At 30.7% G+C, this 17,352-nt stretch overlaps 1 protein-coding gene across 3 annotated transcripts in view; it reads left to right on the top strand.

Annotated features, from left to right (window-relative positions):
- The window catches only part of ITSN1 (intersectin 1), a 256,471-nt gene that overhangs the window by 63,581 nt on the left and 175,538 nt on the right, over nt 1-17,352 (top strand). For all 3 annotated transcript variants that reach the window (XM_051984917.1, XM_051984914.1, XM_051984915.1), the window contains exons 4-7: nt 4,236-4,299; nt 6,707-6,867; nt 11,935-12,114; nt 14,606-14,699. In XM_051984917.1, coding sequence (XP_051840877.1) covers nt 4,236-4,299; nt 6,707-6,867; nt 11,935-12,114; nt 14,606-14,699 — 499 coding nt within the window. The remainder of the gene's footprint in view (nt 1-4,235; nt 4,300-6,706; nt 6,868-11,934; nt 12,115-14,605; nt 14,700-17,352) is intronic.

The raw sequence follows: 17,352 nt of genomic DNA, 5'->3' as shown, positions 1-17,352 counted from the left end.
AAGCTCTGGAATATGACACTGTTATTTTGCCTGGTTTTTCTGTCCTAAATTCAAAACACATTTATTCATTGATGTCTGTTAGATACCAGTTATACAAAGATAATGAGGCAAGGAACTTACTATCTAGTTGAGGATAAAATATGTGAATACAAATAACTGATGAAAGGAACAATATGATAAACATCGAGTAAGATGAGGTAGAATAATTTCAGACATGGAGTGAAATGTGAACAAAAACACATAAGTGAGGGATAGCAAAAACATGAAGAATAGCTTATATGTATTATTTGGAGTAAGTTGTATAGCATATTATGAAGTATGGAACATGGAGCAGTTTAGAAAGGTGCTTTGAAGCCAGATTAAGGCCTTAAATGCTGTGACTGAGAATTTATATTTTGTTAAGTAGGCAATGGGAGTCACTTAAATATTTTGAGTAAATGAATGAGAGCAATGAAAGCACTGGAATGATGTATTAGAATGGATATATGCCAATGGAAGAGAGAATAATTGGGAAGCTATTCTAGCAGTCCAAAACAGGAAACAATGAGTTTGGTTAATGAGATGAAGAAAGATAAAATCAAATGTTGTAGAAGTAGAATCAGCAGGAGTCAGTATCAGATTTCATTTAATTGGAAAGGAAAAAGTAAAAAACCACTTGATTTTGAATCCGAAGGATTGGAAAGATAGTCATGTGAGCAAAAGAAATAGAGAATAAATGGAACAAGATTTTCAGGGAAGCAAAATTTAGCTTTAGACCAACCTAACAAATCTGAATACCTGACCCTCAAATGTGTTATGCTTCTTTTTTTCACTGTTCTTGGATGTTTACTTTTCATTTCATGACCTATGGAATTGCCATTTATCCTTTAAAAATCTAATTTAATATTGTCTCTTTCATGAAGTCTTCATTATGACTTCCTTCCTTCCCCAAACTTTAATATAAACATTTTATTTTCAATTTCTTATATACTTTTTCAATGTACTTATATAACATTGTATAGCTAAGACATTTTTAGTTTAGTCTTTTCTATTAGCATGTAAATTTCATGGAAAATAGAAACTGTTACAGTTAAATTTTGTGACTCTGTCTGCATGTATATTGAACATAAATAATCGTTGCAGAATAAATGAATGAATATTCAGGCAGAGTGATAGGATTAGAACTCTAAGGAGAAATTGGGATGTAGATGTAGATCTGAGAGTTGTCTACTTAACATTGCTAATTGAAATCATAGGAGTGGATATGGTAGCTAGAGAAGACATGTAAAATGAGAAAAAAAGACGAGCAAGGTTGTCTTGGGGGACAACCACATCCATACATCTCACCTTCTCCCCCATCTTGAGAGGATTATTCTTTCTGTGATTTGGCTTTGAAACTAGGAATAGAGATGATCTAGTAATTTTAGTCTGTTTTGTTTTGTTTGTTTGTTTGCTTGTTTATATGTTTCACAGTGCTCATTCCTAAGATTTCTTGTAAGCTTATTCTGATATGCCAAGTAGAGGGGAGTTGAAGATACACGAGAGAGAAATTGATGAATAAAGTCTTTTCAAGGAATGAGTTTGAAAGAACAGGTAGAAATATCAGCATTGACCAAGAGAAGGGATGTTTCTTAACAATTAAGGAAGTGAGGATAAGTAATGACATTGAGAGTTATAGAGGAGAATTAGGCATATTCATATTAGATGTTTTCTATTTGCTGAGAGGGGAAGCGTAAAATAGAAGATTTAAGGAAACATGTTTTCAAATTTTACTTATGTACAATGTAATGGGAATCAGTAAAGGATTAAAGAGATTGTAGTTGTTGGAATGACTAATCATTGGAGCAAGACCTGAGTAAAACTGGGAAGTTAAACTGAACATGACTAATAGATTCAAATAACAAGGAAGTAATTAGGAATCTGGACTCAGAAGTGCAAAAGCAAGCTTTTGAATATTTCCATTCAACTTTTCTATCTTGAATAATTATTTGATTATTACTTATAGATATGATGTTATCCTCTAATTGAAATTAAGTAGATAGTACTTTGTTATCCTGCTTAAATTTCCCATCCTTGTGTCTTTTTACTTTGTTCTTTGTATCTTTAATTTATGTTTATAACTTGAATATAGGAGTTGGCTTGATAAGAATGGGACAGATTAATTTAATTATTATAGTTATGCATTCTTCTGGATATATATTTGTTCACTATTCTAAATATAATTATTCACTTTAGTGGAAAATTTTGCTTCATCAAAAAGTGTTCATTTTAATTGTTCAGTATTTAGATTGGGGAAAAATATTCTCATTCTTTATTTTTTTGTCTCTATCTGTTTTTCTGTCTCTTTTTCTCTGTTTTATTGATAGTTTTTTGTTTTTTATTCTCTTCATTCCCTATTGCTATCTATTCCCCAGACATTCTTCTTTTGTAATGAGTTAAAAAAAAAAGTCCAGTGAAATTTCCTAATTGATTTGATTTGTAATTTTATTGTTATTAGTGTTTCAGAGCAATCTTAAATGTTGAAAGTAGTTTAAATTCTTTTCCTCAGAACTATTTGTTCATATTTTTTGACTAGCTATTAAGGAATGGCTGTTATATTTGTGTTACTTCTCTCCTATATCTTGGATATTAGATTTTTATCAGATAAATATGATATAAATATCCCCTAATTGAAAGCTTCCCTATTATCCTTGTTGCATTGCTGTTCTTGATATAAAAGTCTTTCAACTTCATGTAATCAAATTATTTTACCTTTTGTGTTTTCTTTTTTTCTTTCTACTTTTGAGTGATTAAGAATTTTCTCTTTAGTCATAATTGTGAAAGGTACCTCTGCGTATTCTCTTAATTGTTTTATTATAGAACATTTGATATTTTAGTTAAGCACCCATGTGGAACTTTTGGGCTGTGTTGCATAAGCTCCTGGTTTGAAGTTATTTTTTGCTAAACTTTTTCAGTTTTTCCATTAATTCCTGTTTATGTGTCAGGGTTTATTTGGAAATAATATTTTTTGCAGAGAAGATATGTATCGTCCCAATTTTCTCTGGCTCACAAACTCTAAACAAAAGGCAAAAGGAAGCACATTTGTCTTGTTTTTCTCTAAATAGAAATTAAGAGCTATATTTTAATGGTAAATTATGTTTAGCATGGAATTAACTATTATAACTGTCTTAGACAAAACTTTTCCAAACTATTTCGTGTATGAGTCCAGTCATACCTCAGAGATATTGCAGGTTTAGTTCCATATCATAGTAATAAATCAAATATCACAGTACAGTAAGTTGTACAAATTTCATGATTTCCATCTATATATAAAAGTTATGCTTACATTTATACTATAGTCTCTTAAGTGTACAATAGTATTATGTTTAATAAGCCAATGTATATGCTCTAATTAGAAATATTGAATTGATTATAAGTGCTAATCATCATCTGAGCATTCAGCAAATTATAATTTTTTTTTTCTGGTGAAGGGTCTTGCTTCAATGTTGATGGCTGCTGACTGATTGGGGTGGGGAGTTGCTGAATTTTAGGGTAACTATGGCAGTTTCTTAAAGTATGACAACAACAAAGTTTGTCTTCACAAAAGATTTCTGTGTGACATGCAATGCTATTTGATAGCATTTTACCTTCAGCAGAATTTCTTTCAATATCCCCTCAAACTGCCACTTATTTATCAACTGACTTTATGTAATATTCTTCAGTATTGTGTCTATCTCAAGCCTAAGTAGAGGAGAAAAATGGGGGAAATGGCTGGTTGGTTGAGGAATCAGAATATATACAACATTTATTGATTTAAGTTCACTACCTTATATAAGGGTGGTTTGTGATATTCCAAGACAATTACAGTAATAACATCAAAGATCATGAACTACAATATAATAATGATGAACAAGTTTGAAATATTGTAAGAATTACTAAAAGGTGCCCTAGAGATACAGTGGGAGCGTTTGAAAAAATGAAATTGATAGACTTGCTTGATGACAGAGTTGCCACAAACTTTAAAAGTGTAATAAACAAAACAAAACAAAAAAAGAACTCCACAATATTGCAAAGTGCAATAAAAGTGACATAGGCGTGTATGAAATCAACTTGATTTTTCTTTGGTCTTCTTTTCTTACACATTAGAAGAAAATAAGTTCAGTCTTTGTAAGGATTTCAGCATCTTCCTTAAATTTGCATTTGTATTTTGGATAGATTTGTTTTAGTCAGTTTTTGATAACTTATTTATTTTGAAACAGTTTTCCTTTAATTTACAGGTGATCAAGCCAGAAACTTTTTTTTTCAATCTGGGTTACCTCAACCTGTTTTAGCACAGATATGGTAAGTTGAAAATGTATGTTGTTATATATCAAAATATGCTTTCACTTGTTCTTGGTGACATTTATATAATATATTCTATACAAGAATATAGGACAATGCTGGAGAATGAAATCAAGATTCCTAAAATCAAAATTGAGTCAAATATCTTTTGTTTTAAAATTCACTATTAAGCATAAAGAAACTATTGAAAAAGTTCTTTATTGGTTGGAGGCAATTTCTTTGAAAAAAAAATTGGCTCATATTGTCTTTTGCAGGAAGGAGGTGTTTTGGAGTGAGTTTTTCAGATAGTTCTAAGTATCAAAGTGTTTATTCTTTAGTTTGGATAAAAATCTTTCTAAGAAGTAATTATCATTTTAGTTATATAGTTCCAAGGTAATACAATCTGAACTTAGAAATGGCTTTTCTTTAAGAAGTAGTAAATAGTGTAGTATATATTGACATGAGCCTAGATTAGGAATCAAGAGACCTGGATTGTGGGGAAACAGTGTAGAATACAGGAAAAAAAAAATACAGTCTTGGACATCAGAGGATCAGAATCAGAGCTTCTCTCTAAAGATGCTCATGATGTGTGTGATCTTGTGAACTCAAGTTCCCTAGATGATGATTTTCTCATCTTTCTCGTCTGTGAGAATCTTACCTGTGGTCCTCATTCTGCTTCTGCTACTCTGCTGACTAGCTGTATAATGCTGGAAAAATCATTTTACTTCTCTGCCTCTCAGCTTCCTGATTTCTAAAATAAATTATCACTCAAGTATTTTTCTCTTTCTAAGAGTCAGGGGTTGTATTAGCATTTTCACTACATAAGGTTAGCAAAATGTAGCAAACACCACCAAATAAATTTGTACAGACATGTTTTGTATAATGTGATACTAAATTTACATACAGATTATAAAATTATTTTGCCTGAATTCAGAGATAATTTTCTTCTTTTTATAGTTAAAAATAGTGCACCAGTGTACAATGCACCAGTGTAAATCTCAGAAATCTGAAATATGTTTTGGGGCCTAGAGATTTTCACGATATAATTTATTGCTTTATTATGCGAGCAATACTTTTAAAATTTTGTTGTGGAATTCCAAACTTATATAGAATTAATGACATTTTAAATTAACATGAAAAACAAAATAATCCAATATTTTCTTATATATCTGCAGATTTGAAATAAAGTTATATATACTTTTTAAAGTTCCCAAGGGATTTTATATTGTATTTATTTTAAATGCAGAAAATATTGTCAGTTACAATTTGAAATCTCTTCTCTGTTTTGTATTGTGGGCAGGTCGTTCCTCACACCAAAGATTAACTCAGTGGTTTTCCTTACAAAACTAAAAACATCATATTATTTTGACAGAAAAAAGAAAATGGTTTTGATTTAATATTCACATAGATACTTGAAATTCTAAGCCAATATTCAACTTTTCCCAAATATTTATTTATATTCTTTGAATTCTTAAGAAAAGTTAGGAAAGAAAAAAATTTTTTTTAGTCCTCTTCAGTTGGTATTTGTTCTGTTTTATTTTTTTTTCAATTTCTAAAAAAAAAAAAAATGGGTGAGTCACTCAATTCTTCTATCAATTCCCACGTGCCTGTTTCCTAGCCTTTTAAAACTTTTTTTTCCCCCCAAGCTAATCAGATTCCAAGAAGTGGTAGTTGGATGCTTAAATACTGGTGATGTTAATCAGTCTAGCCAAGCTTCTTCAGAGCACCAATTCTTGCAGTCTTTGTTTCCTATTATTCTTCTGATGTTCTGGCATAGTCCCGGGAGGATCAGTCATTGTCTTAATGAAGTCCAGGATCTCTTTTCTTGGGCAAAAAGGAAGTAGAAATAGCCATGTAGCTAGATAGCCATCTTTTTTCCTTTTGAGATGTTCATCTTTCTTAATATTACAAGATAGTGCTAAGTTTTAATTTTTGTTGTTTGTGCTCCTTCCGATTTTGGGAAAATGGAAATATTGCAGTTAATAATTAGTGTTCCTATGGTGAGGTTTATAGAACCCCATGTAAAGTTTGTACAGTTTTTACTAAATTTCTTTCAAAATACATTGTCTACATTTAAGTTCTTTTATGCCCAAAGTATGAGTTCTTATAACTGAATGGACATGTTAAATTTTGTTTTTAGTTCAAAGTTTTTTTGAAACGTAACAGTTTTCAAAGATTATATATTATAACATTTTGAAAACAATTTAATCAAGAAAAGTTAAAAAAAATTTTTTTTAAAGAGAGACATTGACAGTACTATAGATTTAAATGAGCCTTTTTTAAGTCAACTGATCAGCTTAAGTTTTGCAGTTTGGAAGTTTGGGGTGCTATGCAGAGAGTTAAGAGATATGGGGGTTGAGTTTTTAGGGTTTTAAAAAGATTCTTTAAGGTTACAGTTCTCAAAAAGGTTAATGGCATTGAATTTCAGGGCACTAGCTGACATGAACAATGATGGGAGAATGGATCAGATAGAATTTTCTATAGCAATGAAACTTATCAAACTGAAGCTACAAGGTTATCAGCTACCTGCTACACTTCCTCCGGTCATGAAACAGCAACCTGTTGCTATTTCTGGTGCACCCACATTTGGTAAGTTTGAAGTTGACTTAACTTTTAAGTTATTTCTCAGTTTGTTTAGAAACAAAAACGACACCCATGTTTTCTTAAGAATGTAATATGGTAATTCAGGGATAATATATATTTTGTGGAAGAAAAATAGATTTATCATGGATGATGTCACAAGCAATTGAAAATTCACAACAATATAGGAAAAACAAAGCATTAACAAAGAAAAAGCTTTCATCCTCTTGGTTTCACTTTCACATGTCTGTTTCACTGAGTTCTTGATGTCTATTTGTCACATACTGCCTTTTTACTTCTCATTTTGTAGCCTTTTTAATCCTGTTGATAATCACAATATCACTATTGATCACTGAAGCATTGTAGTAATACTATATTATGTGATTTGTAACTTTATGGTTGTAGCAATATAATTACTTTTTTCTTTGTTTTTAAAATTTTATTATTTATTTTTTAACATTCTTTTCAATTTTAAATTTTGAGTTCCAAATTATCACCCTTCTTCCCATCTACTTCCCCACCCACTGAAAAGGCATGCAATATAATTAATTATACATATGAATTCATAAAAAAATTTTCATATTAGTCATATTTCAACAGAAAAGGAAGAAAATTATAATTTGATTTGCTCTCATTTCAACACTTCTTTCAGAGTCTCTGAGAGTGAATAGCATTATTTCATCATGAATCTTTTGGAATCGTTTTGGACTCCTGTATTAATCAGAGTAATCAAGTCCTTCATAGTTGATAATCATTACAACATTGCTGTTTCAGTGCACAGTGATTTCCAGATTCTTCTCACTTCATTTTGTTTCTGTTCATATAGCTCTTGCAATGTTTTTGTTAAAGTACCTTCCTCATCATTTTCCACCACACAATAGTTTTCCATTAAAATCATATACCACAACTTGTTCAACCATTCCCCAGTTTTTGAGCATCCCCTCATTTCAATTCTTAACCACCATAAAAAAGAGTTGATATAAGTACTTTAGTCTTTTTGATTATCTCTTTGAGATACAGACTTAGTAGAGTATTGCTGTTATCAAAGGGTAGCCACAGTTTTATAACTCACTAGCTCTAGTTCCAAATTATTTTCTAGAATGATTCCACAAATTCACTATCCCACCAAAAATTCATTAATATATCTTTTCCCTTCACCCCTCTCTAGCATTTGTCATTTCTGATAGGTGTGAGAAAATACCTCAGAGTGGTTTTAATTTGCATTTCTCTAGTTGTGATTTAGAGCATTTTTTTTTTCATATAACTACAAATCACTTTAATTTCCTTGTCTGAAAATTGCTGATTCATATCCATTGACCATTTCTAAATTGGGGGATGATTTGTTAGTATAAATTAGTATAAATAAAAATAAAATATAAAAATCAGTTCTGTACCCAGTATATTTGAGAAATAAGACCTTTAGCAGAAAAACTAGTGTAAAAATTTTTGGTATTATTTTATTGTAAGTAGTATCTTTTACTAAAATGTAGTTTCCCTGATTAGCTCTTTTAATTTGATGTATTTTTGCTTTTGTTTTCTCTGAGGTCATGATTGCTATCCCTGCTTTTTTTTTTTTTTAATTCAATTGAAGTATACTAGATTTTGCTCCAGCCCTTTATTTTTGAGTGTGTCTTTGTTTCAAATGTGTCTCTTATAAAAACATGTGTTGCATACTGGTTTCTAATCCATTCTGCTATCTTGATTTCATTTTATAGGTGAACTCATCCTATTCACAATCAATTATAATTTTTTTTTTAACTAGTGCCTCCCTTAGTCCAACTATATCCCTATTATCATTTTTCTCTCCTCCCTACCTCTTCTTTTCTTATCACTTTCCTCTCCTATTTCCCTATTGAGTGTATTTCATTTTTACATACAGCTGAGTATGTATATTCATTATTCCACCTTTGAACTAATTCCAAAGAGGAATTAATTACTTCTTTATTTTTACTCATTTTATTACTATTCCTTCTTTTTCCTTTCTACTGTAAAAGTTCTTCCTTGTGTGCCTCTTTTTATGTGAGAAAATTTTCTCTCTTATTCCACTTTCTTCCCTCTTCTCCCTGGGTATCCATTTTTTCACCCCTTAATTTATTTTGGAAATTTTCTAATGTAATCAACTTATCACCCATGTTTTGTGTTTACATAAACTCCTCTTACTTGCTCTAACAATGATAAAAGTTCTTAGGAGTTAAACATGTATTATTTTCCTATATAGGAATGAAAAATTAAGCTTTACCAAATGCCCTGCAATTAGTCTTTCATGTTTACCTTTTGGGGCTTCTCCTGAGTCTTGAAGAGTTAGAATGTCAAATTTTCTAATTAGCTCTGATTTTCAATCAGTAATGCTTAAATGTCCTCAGTTTCATTAAAATGTCCTCTTTTCTCTCCCCCTCCCCTTCCCCAAAGAATCATATTTACTTTTCCTAACTAGGTTATTCTTGATTGTTTCCCTAGCTTTTTTAACTCCTGAAACAATACTATTACAAGATATCCATTTTTTTTTTTAATGTAGAAGCTGCTAAATCTTATAAGATCAAAATCACATATTAGGTCGGCAATATTTGAATTGTTTCTTTTTGATTACTTTAATCAATTTCTCTTTGACAGAAGAGCTCTGGAATTTGGCTATAATTTTCCTGGGAGTTTTCATGTTAGGCTCTCTTTTAGTAAGTGATTAATGAATTTTTTCATTTTTTATTTTATTCTCTTAATCTAAGATTGTTTTCTTTGCTAATTTCTGGAAATAGGGTGTCTAAGCTCTTTCTTTCATGAAGACTCCAGGTATTCCAATAATTCTTAAATTTTCTCTTTATTTTATTTTCCAGGTCAGTAATTTTCCATTTTTCCAGTATTTCATATTTTCCTCAATTTTTTCCCATTCTTTTGACTTAGTTTATTAATGTATTGTGGAACCATCAGCTTCCATTTGCCCAATTCTGATTTTTGGGAATTCTTTCTTTTTTTCCTCTTTTTTTTTTTTTTTTTTTGCTGAGGCAATTGGGGTTAAGTGACTTATCCAGGGTCACACAGCTAGGAAGTGTTAAATGTCTCAAGTCAGATTTAAACTCAAGTCCTCTTGACTTTAGGGCTGGTGCTCTATCTACTGAACCACCTAGCTGCCTAGAAATATTTCTTTGTGAATCTTTGTATCTCATTTTCCATTTGTCCAATTCTTGCTTTTAAAGTTCTTTTCTCTATGAATTTTTTTGTGTCTCTTATAGTATGAGAGTGTATGTTGGGGTGTGTGGGTGGGGTGTGTGTATCTTTTTTACTGTTCTCTTTTTATAATTTTCATGTTCTACTCTCTTTTCTTAATTTTTTTCTTTCTCACACATCTCATTATTTAATGTTTCTAGGAATTCTTGTTGGGATTGAGCCCAATTGTATTTTTCTTCAAGGTTTTGCATGTAGCTCTTTTCATATTGGTGTCTTTTTTTTTTTTTTTTTTTTTTCAGTTTTTGTTTTGTAGCTGTTTTCTCATTCTTGTCTTCTTCTAAATTATGTTTTGGTTTTCCCTGTCACTATAGTAGCTTTTTATGGTCAAGTTTTTTTTTTTTTTTGTTGTTGTTGTTGTTTTTGTTCTTTTTCTGTCTATTTTTTGACTTTGAACTTTATGTTGGACTCTATTTACCTGGGATTGTGGAGCTCTATCCTGGAAGTTTTACCTAAAACTGACAACAATAGAGTTATCAGAATATATCTCTCTGTCTCCCTTTCTCACACACACATACACACACACACAAACCCCAGTAAGTAAAATTGGATTTGAACTAAGGTCAAATTAGTTGACCTAATTTGATTTCAGGGCTGATATTCTATCTACTGTACCATCTATCTGCCTTCTTGTAATGTCTAACTTATGCTTTGACCCTCTTGTGTCTCTGATGTTGAGAGTTCCTGAAGCTGCTGCTGTAGTTGTTTCTGTGTTTTGGGGCTTTGGAGAGTCTTCTACCATAATATCAGAATCTTTTCCTGCTAACCACCTAAGTTTTCATAGATCAGGGGGAAAAAACTGTTTTCTGACTTATTTTTTGGCTCTGCTACTTCAAAATTTGGTTTAAGGTATTATTTTTAAATTGTTTGAAGGGGAATGTTAAGAAATTTCAGCTGGATTGCCCCTAATCTTCAATCTTGTCTTTGTCAATGTGCTTGCTTTTAAAAACTGCCTCATATTCATATTAGATATCTCATTTCTCCCATCCCTTCTAAAGTGGCATCTGTGAATTCATATGTGGACAAAGATGTAAAGTTGAAATTTATCACTTATGTCAGACATTCTTAATCATGCAAGTCAGTGTTGTTTATCTCAGTAGATTCTCTTTAAAAAATAAGGAAACATGTCCTTTGAATAAATATCCTGCTCATATTTGTATTATAATTTTTCACTTATACAAAGAAACTATTCTAATACATAAAAATTATTTAAAAGCATTAATAAATTCTTAATAGCCTTTTGTAATTTATTTTCTTAGTAGATATTAATAATAGTATTACTAACATGTAGAAGTTAACAAGTTGTTTTTTTTTTAATTTTAAAAAGAATTCTCAATCTTAGAAATATGGAACCATCATTCTGTTTTGAGGCAGTGCCTCTTTACTTTTACAGAGTGAGTCTAAAGGAGAAAATTACATAAAGAACAAGTTTATAAATGGTTCTTCAAGATTTACATTTGCTAATTTTCCATTCAGCCTTTTCTGCTTTAAAAAACTGAAAATATTTTCTTCCTTTTCAAATATCCTTTGTATCATTCCATGGCCTTCCTCAACGTATTTGTTATTTATGTAGCCAAATCTCATCCACCATCCACAAAGGAGAATATAAATCCTATGTGACTTGTGTGCCATTTTTAGCTTTGAATTCCTAAAATCTTGCACATAGTTGTTTTTGAATTTTTATTATTAAACTAAACAGCTTTTAATAAATAATCATGTTGGTAATTTTAGTACCTATACAAAGCCTAAATTTGACATTGTACAATAGGAAAAAAAACACTTTTACAAAGCTTGTTATAATAGAATCTTATTTTGTACATGGCTCACGTAGATTTAATTTAAATCTTTTATACTCAATAGGTATAGGAGGCATTGCCAGCATGTCGTCTCTTACAACTGTTGCTCCGGTACCAATGGGATCAATTCCAGTAGTAGGAATGTCCCCACCTCTTGTATCTTCTGTTCCTACAACAGCAGTTCCTCCCCTGGCTAATGGAGCTCCTTCTGTTATACAACCTCTGCCAGCTTTTGCCCATCCTGGTTTGTAAATGATTATCTATCTCACCCTAATTTTTTATCATTTGTTTGATAACATTTGCTTATAATGAATGCTTTTTCTGTTAAACTTTCAGTGTAACTTGATTTTTATGAGTTAGGACATAGACCTGTGTTTTCACTTGAGAGAGTTAAAGGATTTCTCTCCCTCTACCACTGAACACAATAATTTATTTATTTATTTATTTAGCCTATATCAGCAAGAGATTAAAGGACTTGCCCAGAGTCACACAGCCAGTATGTGTTCCAGGGTAGATTTTGGTCCAGAGAGTAATATTATATTGATTCATATAATTTCTTTTTTTAGCAGGTTAAAAAAAATAGGTAAAATATAATATTCTAGAGAGGTGGAAGTTTGAAAAGAATTTGCAGGTGGGCAACACTATCAACAGATATGAACCAAATATCAGAAGCTCCCAAAACAAATCTCTTATAATGGCTTAAATGGGGAAAAAAAAGCATGAATTGCAACTTTTACTATTATTCATAATAACTATAGCTGATACGTATTTAGCATTTTAAGGTATACAAAAATAAAATCATATTTTATCCAAAGATTTATTCATTTTCTTTAACCGCTTTTATTAAACTTTAAGAAGGATTCAACTTGTCACTGACATACTAAACAGTCCACAAGATGAGAAACTATGTAGGAAAAAATGTTGTATTTCTTTATTAAAAGTATTTTTCTGTGATGGAAATACAAGTAAAGAAGAAAAAAAGATGTTTAATTCATGTAGTTGTGCACTCATATATTTAAATGGAGACATAAATTGAAATAATCCCAAATTTGTTTATTTTATTTGAAGCTTTATTGATCTTGGGAATCTTTTTTAAAAGAGTATGTGTGATACATACACACATATAAATATAAATGTATATATGTATATATGTATGTGTGTAGATACACAACAACACTTTCACATAAGAATCTGTTATTGCAGATATATTGAAAGAAGTGAATATAACTTTGTTCTCACAAATAAAAAAAGTATTATGATACACCAAGTCATCACTAAATTAATGTCGTGTTTTTGTTTTGTTTCTTTTTTCCCCTCACTTAATAGTATTTTATTTTTTCTAATAACATGTAAAGATGGTTTTCAGCATTCATTTTTGTAAGATTTTGAGTTCCTTTTTCTTCTTCCTTTCTTAAGGCAGCAAGCAATCTGATATAGATTATGCATGTATGGTTGCACTAAATTAATGTTAACCATGTACTTGATTTTTTTTTTTTTTTTTTGAAATTAAAAATAGTTGTTAGAGAGTCACTTTAGAATTTGCCAAACTGGTCTTGATGGTCCCTTAAATTCCAAACAAATAATCCACATAGCTCCAGGTTAAAATATAAAATCCTCTATTTGGCTTTCAAAGCCCTATAGAGCTTGGCCACTTCTTACTTTTCTAGTAATCTTATGTTGTATTCCCTGCCATGTGTGATATCAGGTGAATACTGATTTCCTTGCTGCTCATTGCACATGGTATTCCATCTCCCACTGGGGAGCATTTTAACTGGCTCTGTCCCATGCCTAAAATACTCTCCTTCATCTTTACCTCCTGTCTTTTCTAGTGCCTTCCCTGTTTTCCTTCAAGGCACAGCTAAAGTGTTACCTTCTGCTAGAAGCAGTTCTCCTTAATCCGAACCTCCTTCCCTCCGTGACAAGTTTCCTCTATAATATGTATTTTTGGTACATAGCTGTTTACATGTTCTCTTTCTCAATGAACCATGAGCTCCTAGGAACAGTGACTATTTTTTTCCTTTCTTTTTATCCTTAGTACTTCATACAGTAATTGGATTACATTAGGTGCATATGAAATGGTTATTTATTTGACTTTTTCATGTGAAGTTGTGGTTCAATCAACATTAATAAAGGCATTCTTCTTCACTTGTTTTTCTGGTATTGATCATGGGGTTGCAAATTTTCTGCCTCCAAATTAATGCTATACATTTTTAAACAGATAAGGTTGGGTATGTAGTCTGTAAATATGAAATGGAGCTTTTTCCTAGACAAAACAAAGTACCCTGTGAATAGTAGCTAAAACTTATTTGTATCATAAAATATATTTGTATCAATGAGTCCAGATGACATCCATTCCATGTTTACTTAGTGTTTCATTTATTTAGAAAAATTGTATAGCTCTTCATATACTTTGTCTACAAAAAAAACTTTAAACAATTAAATAATTCTATCAGTAACTTGGATGATGTTAAATTAGCAATACTTTCCATGGAAGGAAGAATGATTTATTTGTTTCAGGGCTTTTTTTTTAGTACTAAATCAGGAATTAACAGAATGGAGAGAGTTGAAGGAATTTGGTCAGTCTTCTTGTTTCTTTAATAGTGTTCATGGGAGAGGGATGAAGAATTATTTCTGATTCATTTTTTTGAAGATTATAGAACTTAATATTCTTATGTATTAAAAACACTCCATGACTGCCTAAAAATAAATCACTTTCAATGTATTTCTTATTGCAGCCACTTTGCCAAAGAGTTCTTCTTTTAGTAGATCTGGTCCAGGTTCACAGTTAAGTACAAAACTACAGAAGGCACAATCATTTGATGTGGCTAGGTAAGTTTCTTTGCCTTTCAATTATATTGATGGGGTGGCCTAACTGAATAAATTTATTAACTATTTAATGCCTACATTTTAAAATGAGCTAGCAGCCTTTATTATTTTCTTTCCACATAATTTCTGTAAGTAAACAAAATGTGTGTTCTATACATGTTGGCTCATGCTGTGAATATTTAAGGAAAAGTGGGCTTTATTATTTCTGTGTGCTTTGATGACTAAATATATTTTCCCCAAAAGCATAATATTTCTTCATTCATTACTTATCATCATCTGCAAAAATATTTCCATTAAAGAAAAGCTTTATATGTTGTCTGTTTTGCAGGACAAACTTTCTTAACCATTTTTGTGTCAATGACTTGGTGATCCCTTGAAGCGTATGGGCTACAAAGAATATTTTTAAATACATAAAATAAAATATACAGGATTACAAAGAAATCCAATGACCACCTTGAAATACAGTTATCAAAATATTTCTTTAAAAAGTTTAGAGACTTTAGGTAAAGAACCCCTTTTCTAAGAGGAGAATGAAAAGATAGTGGTGATGAATAAAATAAGGTACAAAAAATAAACTTAACTGCATAGAATTAGGCATTTTAAAGTAGAGAATGAAATTTTCTTATAAAGATACTAAGTTAAAGGTGTTTATTTGCTGTTACAAAAGATGGTTTTGTTTTTTAAACATTCCTCAGAATTTTCTCATAGTTTTTTTGTGTCTTTTGGGGCAAAATCTCATTTCACTGGGAAATGTTCTGTTCAGTTAAGTTTTCTGGTTAATTGATTGTGAGTTAGGAACTCTTTTTTTAATTGAAAATCTTTATAACATGATTTGGTTCATTTACCTTCTATTCTTCTACTGAAGACTCTCTGGAGTGTAATAGAAAAAAAATGTGTAGTGCCATTGATTTATGGTGTACCTGTTAAGTAATGATGATGAAAGCCACACAAAAATATCTATTTTATTACTTCATATTTATACACTACTAGATATAAGAAGTTGGGCACAATGTGTTCTGACTCCATGAACCAACTTGGAAGTGTTTTTTTTTTTTAATCTGAATCTTTGATGTAAATTTTTGTTTTTATTTGTTGCTTTTTATTTCTCAATATTGAGTATGTTTCTAAATTTTCAGTTAATTTGTGGTTCTAGTTCTTTGAGACTTTATAAAATGTAGTCTGTTTCTATCCCTTGCACAGGGATTTTCAAAATCTAGAGGGTTTTTTGTTAAGTGAATGACAGTACAGTTAAAATAGTTTTATATTAGTGCAATTAAAACTAGATCACCTTAAGATGTCATATTTTCTATAATAATTTAAATTTCTTACAAATATTCATAATTTATGACCAGTTTAGAAACGTAACATTTTAGGAAACCTATAGAACAGTTGATAAGTCTAATCTGGGACCTTATTCATGTGTAATACTCCCTGTACTCTGTTAGTGCAGTAGAAAGATAAATTAATTTTTGATAAGAACGGAAGAGTAAAAATTAGCAAAATATTAACTCACGTAAAATGAGGGAATTATTGCAGCGGAATTCACAGTCAAAATCTTCCTTGTAAGTGTTTTTTCCCCATTTAAGGAATTTAATATAAATTTTTTTCATCTTTTCAGAAATTAATATGAGTGAATAGATATGTTTGTGGGAAAGTAAATTATTGTAAAATAAAGCATTTAAGTAAATCTACTACTTATTTGTAACTTGAAGCAGTTAAATTTACAAAGAAATTTTACAACAGTAGAATATTCACTGTTGTATCTAAAATTCTAATATAGACAGCAGAAATTAAAATTCATGGGCTAAGCTTCTGGTTATTTCAACTTTTGCAAAGTAACACGGAAAGTAGCCATTGAGGGTAGAATGAAGAGAAATGTCTTGATGAAATAGTAATTGTAACACCCATTTACAGTGGTTTATCATCATTATTCTTAAATAAAATGTTACTTTAGATTGCTTTTCTTGGCAGGATGTGTTCAGTTCCTAATATAGGATTGTCACTATCAAAAATAAATTGGCCTTCTGAGAGTATAATATTTTTTAAGTAATCAATTCCTAAAAAAGTCTAGATCCAAATTGAGTCTTGGGAAGAGATTTTTTTCAGGTTTTCATAAAGGCATATTAGCAAGAGAATAGTGATCATTGAATGCCATTTTTTGTTTTCTGTGCCATCTATTTACTTTGTGACTATTAGTGTATTTGGTTCCTCATATGTAGGGCTGTTTAGAGTCAGCCTCAGAAGCAGAGTGCTGTCTCTTTAACACATTCTGAGAAATTTGATTAACTTCTAATTGCATCAGACAACTCTCTAAGACTCTTTGAACTGTCAGAGAACGGGTTGATTTACTTTGGTAGAAGGAATTTCCTTACCTGGAGTTCCCTATATCAGTGGAATCTCAGATCCAATCTGTACCTGTTGGATTTTAAATTAAATCTCTCAGAATGATAGCATCTTATCATTTTACTTTAATAAAAAATGTGTTTTTACTTTTGGTGTGTGCCTTCACAGGCTGACATTTCCTGTCCTTAGAATGACAAGAGATGGCACAGAATTAAGAAACATTATACCATCCCTTTTGTTTTTTAGCACTTATTTATCCTTTTTGACTAGCCTTCTGCATATAGTAAATAGAGTCTGTAAGTTGGAATAGCTA

The sequence above is a fragment of the Antechinus flavipes genome, chromosome 3 (genome assembly GCF_016432865.1).
Source record: "Antechinus flavipes isolate AdamAnt ecotype Samford, QLD, Australia chromosome 3, AdamAnt_v2, whole genome shotgun sequence".
NCBI classification, from domain to species: domain Eukaryota; kingdom Metazoa; phylum Chordata; class Mammalia; order Dasyuromorphia; family Dasyuridae; genus Antechinus; species Antechinus flavipes.
The sequence above is the reverse complement of the archived record's forward strand: the minus strand, read 5'-3'. Positions and strand labels throughout refer to the sequence as shown.